Source organism: Salmo salar, chromosome ssa15 (assembly GCF_905237065.1).
Source record: "Salmo salar chromosome ssa15, Ssal_v3.1, whole genome shotgun sequence".
NCBI classification, from domain to species: Eukaryota; Metazoa; Chordata; class Actinopteri; order Salmoniformes; family Salmonidae; genus Salmo; species Salmo salar.
The window spans coordinates 109808496-109820536 of NC_059456.1; the positions used below are offsets into that span (position 1 = coordinate 109808496).

The 12041-nt window shown below is 46.2% G+C and overlaps 1 protein-coding gene across 1 annotated transcript in view; it reads right to left on the reverse strand.

The window, feature by feature from the left end:
• Positions 1–12041, reverse strand: part of tafazzin (tafazzin, phospholipid-lysophospholipid transacylase) — a 91467-nt gene that overhangs the window by 59756 nt on the left and 19670 nt on the right. The window contains exon 4 of the mRNA XM_045696586.1: positions 3743–3788. Coding sequence (XP_045552542.1) covers positions 3743–3788 — 46 coding nt within the window. The remainder of the gene's footprint in view (positions 1–3742; positions 3789–12041) is intronic.

Sequence of the window (12041 nt, forward strand, 5' to 3'; positions counted from 1 at the left end):
TGTACCAGTCTATGGACAGATTTTCCCCCATTGAAATTATTTCACTATTCGAATAATATAATTCAAGTACTTTTTAAACTCCTTCCATTACCACAGAAATATTTTTAAAGAGCTTTAGCCCCACAACTTTACTTGTAAAGTTACCGTCTAGTTATAGTTCATTTTAAATAAACATTATTTCCTCAATGTAAGTTGGGACTGTAGTTTTGTGCAAAACATTTGAGATATATAATATTTTTTGTGCATAGGGAACATTTTTGGGATCTTTTATGTCAGCTTATGGGACCAACACTTTAAATGTTGCATTTATATTTATATTATATATATTATATTTTTAGTTCAGTGTACAAAAAGTATGTGAACCCTTTGGAATTACCTGGATTTCTGCATAAATTGGTCTTCACATTTGATCTGATCTTCATCTAAGTCATAATAGACAAACACAGTCTGCTTTAACTAATAAAACACAGATTATTGTATTTTTCTTGTCTATATTGAATATATCATTTAAACATTGACAGTGTAGGTTGGGAAAAGTATGTGAACCCCTAGGCTAATGACTTCTCCAAAAGCTAATTGGAGTCAGGAATCAGCTAACCTGGAGTCCAACCAATGAGACGAGATTGGAGATGTTGGTTAGAGCTGCCCTGCCCTATAAAAAACACTCACAACATTTGAGTTTGCTATTCACATGAAGCATTGCCTGATGTGAACCATGCCTCGAACAAGATAGATCGCAGAAGACCTAAGATTAACAATTGTTGACTTGCATAAAGCTGGAAAGGGTTACAAAAGTATCTCTAAAAGCTTTGATGTTCATCAGTAAGACACATTGTCTATAAACGGAGAAAGTTCAACACTGTTGCTCCTCTCCCTAGGAGTGGCCGTCCTGAAAAGATGACTGCAAGAGCACAGCGCAGAATGCTCAATGAGGTTAAGAAGAATCCTAGAGTGTTCAGCTAAAGACTTACAGAAATCTCTAGAACATGCAAACATCTCTGTTGGCGAGTCTACGATACGTAAAACACTAAACAGGAAGGGTGTTCATGGGAGGACACCACGGAAGAAGCCACTGCTGTCCAAAATAAACATTGCTGCACGTCTGAAGTTTACAAAAGAGCACCTGGATGTTCCACAGCGCTACTGCCGAAATATTCTGTGGACAGATTAAATTAAAGTTGAGTTGTTTGGAAGGAAAACACAACACTATGTGTGGAGAAAGAGGCACAGCACACCAACATCAAAACCTCATCCCAACTGTAAAGTATGGTGGAGGGAGCATCGTGGTTTGGGTCTGCTTTGTTGCCTCAGAGCCTGGACAACTTGCTATCACCGACGGAAAAATGAATTCCCAAGTTTATCAAGACATTTTGCAGGAGAACGTAAGGCTCTCTGTCCTCCAATTAAAGCTCAACAGAAGTTGGGTGATGCAACAGGATAACGACCCAAAACACAGAAGTAAATCAACAACAGAATGGCTTCAACAGAAGAAAATACACCTTCTGGAGTGGCCCAGTCAGAGTCCTGACCTCAACCCGATTCAGATGCTATGGCCTGACCTCAAGAGAGCAGTTCACACCAGACATCCCAAGAAAATTGCTAAACTGAAACAGTTTTGTAAAGAGGAACGGTCCAAAATTCCTCCTGACCGTTGTGCAGGTCTGATCCACAACAACAGAAAACGTTTGGTTGAGGTTATTGCTGCCAAAGGAGGGTCAACCAGTTATTAAATCCAGGGGTTCACATACTTCTCCCACCCTGCACTGTGAACGTTTACCTGGTGTGTTCAATAAAGACATGAAACATATTATTGTTTTTGTGTTACTAGTTTAAGAAGACTGTGTTTGTCTATTGTTGTGACTTAGATGAAGATCAGATCAAATTTTATGACCAATTTATGCAGAAATCCAGGTATTTTCAAAGGGTTCACATACTTTATCTTGCCACTGTAGTTTCATTGGAATCTGCAGCTGTTGTTGGTAAATAATGAATCTGCTAGCTTCTAGAAAGAGAGAAGTTGATTGGTTACTAAAACAGCTCGTTCTGATTGGTAGAAGCTATTCCTAATATTTTTCAGATTTGAAAAGCAGCGAAGCAGAGGGAGATTTAACACACAATGCTTTTGTCTGTTGTTGGGAGAGTGATCAAAAAAAAGGTGTTGATGCAGTTACTAAAATACGTAATACCTACAGATTTGAATAGCAGAGAAGTAGACGAAGATGTCATACGCTAACTTGTCGTCTAACGTGTTGGCGCTAACAATGTCAGTTGTTTATAAAAAGTTACAGAAAATGTTGTTGATGTGTTTACTAAAACAGCGATGACTTTTATCATAACATTTTTTGTTCTGCAGTCAGATTTGAGAAGTAGAGGAAGATTTCATACGCTCTGTTTGTCTAACATGGAACCGAAAACCGGCTGCGCGCGCGCGCCATCGTGCATACATTTATTTTGTCCCCCCACACCCCACGGCCATCGTGCATACATTTATTTTGTCCCCCCACACCCCACGGCCATCGTGCATACATTTATTTTGTCCCCCCACACCCCACGGCCATCGTGCATACATTTATTTTGTCCCCCCACACCAAACGCGATCACGACACGCAGGTTAAAATATCAAAACAAACTCTGAACCAATTACATTAATTTGGGGACAGGTCAAAAAGCATTAAACATTTATGGCAATTTAGCTAGCTAGCTTGCACTTGCTAGCTAATTTGTCCTATAGAGCTAGCTTGCTGATGCTAGCTAATTTGTCCTGGGATATAAACATTGAGTTGTTATTTTACCTGAAATGTACAAGGTCCTCTACTCCGACAATTAATCCACACATAAAAACGGTCAACCGAAGCGTTTCTAGTCATCTCTCCTCCTTCCAGCCTTTTTCTTCTCTGGACTTTATATCGCGATTGGCAACTTTCATAAATTAGGTGCATTACCGCCACTGGCCTCGTTCGTCTTTCAGTCACCCACGTGGGTATAACCAATGAGGAGATGGCACGTGGGTACCTGCTTCTATAAACCAATGAGGAGATGGCACGTGGGTACCTGCTCCTATAAACCAATGAGGAGATGGAAGAGGCAGGACTTGTAGCGCGATCTGCGTCACAAATAGAACTGACTTCTATTTTAGCCCTTGGCAACGCGGCTACTTGTTGTCGCACGCGAGCAGTGTGGGTGCAATAATTGAATAATATAGATTTCTAAATACATTTTTTTTACACCCTGTAGTCAGGGTATAAGTCAGCGTTTCTCAAACTCAGTTCTCAGAACCCCACGGGGTGCGCGTTTACGTTTTGCCTTAACACTACACAGGTGATTCAAATGATCAAACCTGGATGATTAGTTGATTATTAGAATCAGCTGTGTAGTGCTAGGACAAAAAAAACTAAAAACATGCACCCCGTGGGGTCCCGTGGATCGAGTTTGGGAAACCCTGGTCTAAATTGTTAACAAAGTGGTCAAAGTAGCTGATTTGCGAATGGAATGTTGGAATTGATGATGTCACAATGGGGAGCTGTAGAATATAGAAAAGACATCATAAAGTCGTATACAAGCAACTCAAGAGAGACCAGCGTGCACGTTTGAACAGCGTTTCTAGCTTAACCGGTGTAAGTGGATTAGCGTGCTAAAGGAGAGGATCAAAGATTTTAAGTGGCTGCTTTTTCTTCTCAAGCCCACACAACAACAATAAAAACATGAGTATGCATGAACACCTAATAAACACAGCATCACTCACCAGCGCATCTTGTTGAAGTTCCAGAGGTGTCTGAGTCTCAGAACTCCTGTTACAGAGAGAACGAGAGAGTGAAGAGAGAAGGGAATATTTAAAAATATAAACATGAATATTGAAAATATACCATCTTGAATTTGGCAAAGTTTTCAATATATTGTTGCAAATTATATACTCTACGGGCATATCAAAGCTCTAGAGTGGGATCTGTGGGGGATGAATCAGAATTAGTTGGGTAACATAGATAATTAAGATGTTTTATTAGTATAATATGCTTATGTGAGATACTTGTCATTAGAAAGTGTCCTTTGGACTCTGGTGTCTTTCAGTTGCACGTTTCCCTCAGCTGGGGCTCAGACACTTGGGGCCCAGAGAGGGGAGAGGTCAGACTTGTTTTTTACATGTCTCTGTTGCTATGCAGAATATCAGCAAGAGAGGAGGACTGAATGAAACATTGTCTTCATATGTGAATGTCTTTACCTATTCTTAAACCATGTGAAGGGATGGAGTGATTAATGAGGAACCAATTAATCGTCTCCACAATGTCTGTGCGCAGGTCACTCCCCTCAGTGAACTTGTCCAGGAGTGGGAACAAGAGGTGTTTTACTGAGGATGGGCCTCTATGAGATAGCGCTGACAGAGGAGATTTATGGTGTATTTTGATAAGAAAGCCTAAAAAGCATTCCAGAGGACATGAGCTAATGGTTCTGTTCAATACCGTACCAGGGAGGGACGGTTCTAGGGGGACCAGATACTGGGCTATACAATGAACCCTGTTGACATAGCAGTTACTGTCTGCTGTGTTTTATGGATATCTGTCATATAAAACTTAACCTTTGTGAACTGTTACTAAGATCTGTGGTTTGTCAATGTACGTTGAAGGGGGTGTATCGTTGCTATAAAATATCTCAGTAGCCATTCTGTAATCACCTTCCTGGTTCATTCGAGTGTGTGCATTATTGAAGGTCAAAGAGGCTTTTGCAAAAGTATCTTAACGCTCAGACAGATTAATGTGGTGGACCGAGCTAGCCATTAACCTCCCTTAACCTCCCTTAAAGCTCAGACAGATTAATGTGGTGGACCGAGCTAGCCGTTAACCTCCCTTAACGCTCAGACAGATTAATGTGGTGGACCGAGCTAGCCATTAACCTCCCTTAACGCTCAGACAGATTAATGTGGTGGACCGAGCTAGCCGTTAACCTCCCTTAACCTCCCTTAACGCTCAGACAGATTAATGTGGTGGACCGAGCTAGCCATTAACCTCCCTTAACCTCCCTTAACGCTCAGACAGATTAATGTGGTGGACCGAGCTAGCCATTAACCTCCCTTAACGCTCAGACAGATTAATGTGGTGGACCGAGCTAGCCATTAACCTCCCTTAACCTCCCTTAACGCTCAGACAGATTAATGTGGTGGACCGAGCTAGCCATTAACCTCCCTTAACGCTCAGACAGATTAATGTGGCGGACCGAGCTAGCCGTTATCCTCCCTTAACGCTCAGACAGATTAATGTGGTGGACCGAGCTAGCCATTAACCTCCCTTAACGCTCAGACAGATTAATGTGGTGGACCGAGCTAGCCGTTAACCTCCCTTAACGCTCAGACAGATTAATGTGGTGGACCGAGCTAGCCGTTAACCTCCCTTAACGCTCAGACAGATTAATGTGGTGGACCGAGCTAGCCATTAACCTCCCTTAACCTCCCTTAACGCTCAGACAGATTAATGTGGTGGACCGAGCTAGCCGTTAACCTCCCTTAACGCTCAGACAGATTAATGTGGTGGACCGAGCTAGCCGTTAACCTCCCTTAACGCTCAGACAGATTAATGTGGTGGACCGAGCTAGCCGTTATCCTCCCTTAACGCTCAGACAGATTAATGTGGCGGACCGAGCTAGCCATTAACCTCCATTAACCTCCCTTAACGCTCAGACAGATTAATGTGGCGGACCGAGCTAGCCGTTATCCTCCCTTAACGCTCAGACAGATTAATGTGGTGGACCGAGCTAGCCATTAACCTCCCTTAACGCTCAGACAGATTAATGTGGTGGACCGAGCTAGCCGTTATCCTCCCTTAACCTCCCTTAACGCTCAGACAGATTAATGTGGTGGACCGAGCTAGCCGTTATCCTCCCTTAACCTCCCTTAACGCTCAGACAGATTAATGTGGTGGACCGAGCTAGCCGTTAACCTCCCTTAACGCTCAGACAGATTAATGTGGTGGACCGAGCTAGCCGTTATCCTCCCTTAACCTCCCTTAACTGCTCAGACAGATTAATGTGGTGGACCGAGCTAGCCGTTATCCTCCCTTAACCTCCCTTAACGCTCAGACAGATTAATGTGGTGGACCGAGCTAGCCATTAACCTCCCTTAACGCTCAGACAGATTAATGTGGTGGACTGAGCTAGCCATTAACCTCCCTTAACCTCCCTTAACGCTCAGACAGATTAATGTGGTGGACCGAGCTAGCCGTTATCCTCCCTTAACCTCCCTTAACGCTCAGACAGATTAATGTGGTGGACCGAGCTAGCCGTTATCCTCCCTTAACGCTCAGACAGATTAATGTGGTGGACCGAGCTAGCCGTTATCCTCCCTTAACGCTCAGACAGATTAATGTGGCGGACCGAGCTAGCCATTAACCTCCCTTAACCTCCCTTAACGCTCAGACAGATTAATGTGGTGGACCGAGCTAGCCGTTATCCTCCCTTAACGCTCAGACAGATTAATGTGGTGGACCGAGCTAGCCGTTATCCTCCCTTAACGCTCAGACAGATTAATGTGGCGGACCGAGCTAGCCATTAACCTCCCTTAACGCTCAGACAGATTAATGTGGTGGACCGAGCTAGCCATTAACCTCCCTTAACCTCCCTTAACGCTCAGACAGATTAATGTGGTGGACCGAGCTAGCCGTTATCCTCCCTTAACGCTCAGACAGATTAATGTGGCGGACCGAGCTAGCCATTAACCTCCCTTAACGCTCAGACAGATTAATGTGGTGGACCGAGCTAGCCATTAACCTCCCTTAACCTCCCTTAAAGCTCAGACAGATTAATGTGGTGGACCGAGCTAGCCATTAACCTCCCTTAACGCTCAGACAGATTAATGTGGCGGACCGAGCTAGCCATTAACCTCCCTTAACGCTCAGACAGATTAATGTGGTGGACCGAGCTAGCCATTAACCTCCCTTAACGCTCAGACAGATTAATGTGGTGGACCGAGCTAGCCATTAACCTCCCTTAACGCTCAGACAGATTAATGTGGTGGACCGAGCTAGCCGTTAACCTCCCTTAACCTCCCTTAACGCTCAGACAGATTAATGTGGTGGACCGAGCTAGCCATTAACCTCCCTTAACCTCCCTTAACGCTCAGACAGATTAATGTGGTGGACCGAGCTAGCCATTAACCTCCCTTAACGCTCAGACAGATTAATGTGGTGGACCGAGCTAGCCGTTATCCTCCCTTAACGCTCAGACAGATTAATGTGGTGGACCGAGCTAGCCATTAACCTCCCTTAACGCTCAGACAGATTAATGTGGTGGACCGAGCTAGCCGTTATCCTCCCTTAACGCTCAGACAGATTAATGTGGTGGACCGAGCTAGCCATTAACCTCCCTTAACGCTCAGACAGATTAATGTGGTGGACCGAGCTAGCCATTAACCTCCCTTAACCTCCCTTAACGCTCAGACAGATTAATGTGGTGGACCGAGCTAGCCATTAACCTCCCTTAACGCTCAGACAGATTAATGTGGTGGACCGAGCTAGCCATTAACCTCCCTTAACGCTCAGACAGATTAATGTGGTGGACCGAGCTAGCCATTAACCTCCCTTAACGCTCAGACAGATTAATGTGGTGGACCGAGCTAGCCGTTAACCTCCCTTAACGCTCAGACAGATTAATGTGGTGGACCGAGCTAGCCGTTAACCTCCCTTAACCTCCCTTAACGCTCAGACAGATTAATGTGGTGGACCGAGCTAGCCATTAACCTCCCTTAACGCTCAGACAGATTAATGTGGTGGACCGAGCTAGCCGTTAACCTCCCTTAACGCTCAGACAGATTAATGTGGTGGACCGAGCTAGCCATTAACCTCCCTTAACGCTCAGACAGATTAATGTGGTGGACCGAGCTAGCCGTTATCCTCCCTTAACGCTCAGACAGATTAATGTGGTGGACCGAGCTAGCCATTAACCTCCCTTAACGCTCAGACAGATTAATGTGGTGGACCGAGCTAGCCATTAACCTCCCTTAACCTCCCTTAACGCTCAGACAGATTAATGTGGTGGACCGAGCTAGCCATTAACCTCCCTTAACGCTCAGACAGATTAATGTGGTGGACCGAGCTAGCCATTAACCTCCCTTAACGCTCAGACAGATTAATGTGGTGGACCGAGCTAGCCATTAACCTCCCTTAACGCTCAGACAGATTAATGTGGTGGACCGAGCTAGCCGTTAACCTCCCTTAACGCTCAGACAGATTAATGTGGTGGACCGAGCTAGCCGTTATCCTCCCTTAACGCTCAGACAGATTAATGTGGCGGACCGAGCTAGCCATTAACCTCCATTAACCTCCCTTAACGCTCAGACAGATTAATGTGGCGGACCGAGCTAGCCGTTATCCTCCCTTAACGCTCAGACAGATTAATGTGGTGGACCGAGCTAGCCATTAACCTCCCTTAACGCTCAGACAGATTAATGTGGTGGACCGAGCTAGCCGTTATCCTCCCTTAACCTCCCTTAACGCTCAGACAGATTAATGTGGTGGACCGAGCTAGCCGTTATCCTCCCTTAACCTCCCTTAACGCTCAGACAGATTAATGTGGTGGACCGAGCTAGCCGTTAACCTCCCTTAACGCTCAGACAGATTAATGTGGTGGACCGAGCTAGCCGTTATCCTCCCTTAACCTCCCTTAACTGCTCAGACAGATTAATGTGGTGGACCGAGCTAGCCGTTATCCTCCCTTAACCTCCCTTAACGCTCAGACAGATTAATGTGGTGGACCGAGCTAGCCATTAACCTCCCTTAACGCTCAGACAGATTAATGTGGTGGACTGAGCTAGCCATTAACCTCCCTTAACCTCCCTTAACGCTCAGACAGATTAATGTGGTGGACCCGAGCTAGCCGTTATCCTCCCTTAACCTCCCTTAACGCTCAGACAGATTAATGTGGTGGACCGAGCTAGCCGTTATCCTCCCTTAACGCTCAGACAGATTAATGTGGTGGACCGAGCTAGCCGTTATCCTCCCTTAACGCTCAGACAGATTAATGTGGTGGACCGAGCTAGCCGTTAACCTCCCTTAACCTCCCTTAACGCTCAGACAGATTAATGTGGTGGACCGAGCTAGCCGTTATCCTCCCTTAACGCTCAGACAGATTAATGTGGTGGACCGAGCTAGCCGTTATCCTCCCTTAACGCTCAGACAGATTAATGTGGCGGACCGAGCTAGCCATTAACCTCCCTTAACGCTCAGACAGATTAATGTGGTGGACCGAGCTAGCCATTAACCTCCCTTAACCTCCCTTAACGCTCAGACAGATTAATGTGGTGGACCGAGCTAGCCGTTATCCTCCCTTAACGCTCAGACAGATTAATGTGGCGGACCGAGCTAGCCATTAACCTCCCTTAACGCTCAGACAGATTAATGTGGTGGACCGAGCTAGCCATTAACCTCCCTTAACCTCCCTTAAAGCTCAGACAGATTAATGTGGTGGACCGAGCTAGCCATTAACCTCCCTTAACGCTCAGACAGATTAATGTGGCGGACCGAGCTAGCCATTAACCTCCCTTAACGCTCAGACAGATTAATGTGGTGGACCGAGCTAGCCATTAACCTCCCTTAACGCTCAGACAGATTAATGTGGTGGACCGAGCTAGCCATTAACCTCCCTTAACGCTCAGACAGATTAATGTGGTGGACCGAGCTAGCCGTTAACCTCCCTTAACCTCCCTTAACGCTCAGACAGATTAATGTGGTGGACCGAGCTAGCCATTAACCTCCCTTAACCTCCCTTAACGCTCAGACAGATTAATGTGGTGGACCGAGCTAGCCATTAACCTCCCTTAACGCTCAGACAGATTAATGTGGTGGACCGAGCTAGCCGTTATCCTCCCTTAACGCTCAGACAGATTAATGTGGTGGACCGAGCTAGCCATTAACCTCCCTTAACGCTCAGACAGATTAATGTGGTGGACCGAGCTAGCCGTTATCCTCCCTTAACGCTCAGACAGATTAATGTGGTGGACCGAGCTAGCCATTAACCTCCCTTAACGCTCAGACAGATTAATGTGGTGGACCGAGCTAGCCATTAACCTCCCTTAACCTCCCTTAACGCTCAGACAGATTAATGTGGTGGACCGAGCTAGCCATTAACCTCCCTTAACGCTCAGACAGATTAATGTGGTGGACCGAGCTAGCCATTAACCTCCCTTAACGCTCAGACAGATTAATGTGGTGGACCGAGCTAGCCGTTAACCTCCCTTAACGCTCAGACAGATTAATGTGGCGGACCGAGCTAGCCATTAACCTCCCTTAACGCTCAGACAGATTAATGTGGTGGACCGAGCTAGCCATTAACCTCCCTTAACCTGCTCAGACAGATTAATGTGGTGGACCGAGCTAGCCATTAACCTCCCTTAACGCTCAGACAGATTAATGTGGTGGACCGAGCTAGCCATTAACCTCCCTTAACGCTCAGACAGATTAATGTGGTGGACCGAGCTAGCCGTTAACCTCCCTTAACGCTCAGACAGATTAATGTGGTGGACCGAGCTAGCCGTTAACCTCCCTTAACGCTCAGACAGATTAATGTGGTGGACCGAGCTAGCCATTAACCTCCCTAACCTCCCTTAACGCTCAGACAGATTAATGTGGTGGACCGAGCTAGCCATTATCCTCCCTTAACGCTCAGACAGATTAATGTGGTGGACCGAGCTAGCCATTAACCTCCCTTAACGCTCAGACAGATTAATGTGGTGGACCGAGCTAGCCGTTAACCTCCCTTAACGCTCAGACAGATTAATGTGGTGGACCGAGCTAGCCATTAACCTCCCTTAACGCTCAGACAGATTAATGTGGTGGACCGAGCTAGCCATTAACCTCCCTTAACCTCCCTTAACGCTCAGACAGATTAATGTGGTGGACCGAGCTAGCCATTAACCTCCCTTAACGCTCAGACAGATTAATGTGGTGGACCGAGCTAGCCATTAACCTCCCTTAACGCTCAGACAGATTAATGTGGTGGACCGAGCTAGCCATTAACCTCCCTTAACGCTCAGACAGATTAATGTGGCGGACCGAGCTAGCCATTAACCTCCCTTAACCTCCCTTAACGCTCAGACAGATTAATGTGGTGGACCGAGCTAGCCATTAACCTCCCTTAACGCTCAGACAGATTAATGTGGTGGACCGAGCTAGCCATTAACCTCCCTTAACCTCCCTTAACGCTCAGACAGATTAATGTGGTGGACCGAGCTAGCCATTAACCTCCCTTAACGCTCAGACAGATTAATGTGGTGGACTGAGCTAGCCATTAACCTCCCTTAACGCTCAGACAGATTAATGTGGCGGACCGAGCTAGCCATTAACCTCCCTTAACGCTCAGACAGATTAATGTGGCGGACCGAGCTAGCCATTAACCTCCCTTAACGCTCAGACAGATTAATGTGGTGGACCGAGCTAGCCATTAACCTCCCTTAACCTCCCTTAACGCTCAGACAGATTAATGTGGTGGACCGAGCTAGCCGTTATCCTCCCTTAACGCTCAGACAGATTAATGTGGTGGACCGAGCTAGCCATTAACCTCCCTTAACGCTCAGACAGATTAATGTGGTGGACTGAGCTAGCCATTAACCTCCCTTAACGCTCAGACAGATTAATGTGGTGGACCGAGCTAGCCATTAACCTCCCTTAACGCTCAGACAGATTAATGTGGTGGACCGAGCTAGCCATTAACCTCCCTTAACCTCCCTTAACGCTCAGACAGATTAATGTGGTGGACCGAGCTAGCCATTAACCTCCCTTAACGCTCAGACAGATTAATGTGGTGGACCGAGCTAGCCGTTAACCTCCCTTAACGCTCAGACAGATTAATGTGGTGGACCGAGCTAGCCGTTAACCTCCCTTAACGCTCAGACAGATTAATGTGGTGGACCGAGCTAGCCGTTAACCTCCCTTAACGCTCAGACAGATTAATGTGGTGGACCGAGCTAGCCATTAACCTCCCTTAACGCTCAGACAGATTAATGTGGCGGACCGAGCTAGCCATTAACCTCCCTTAACGCTCAGACAGATTAATGTGTGACCGAGCTA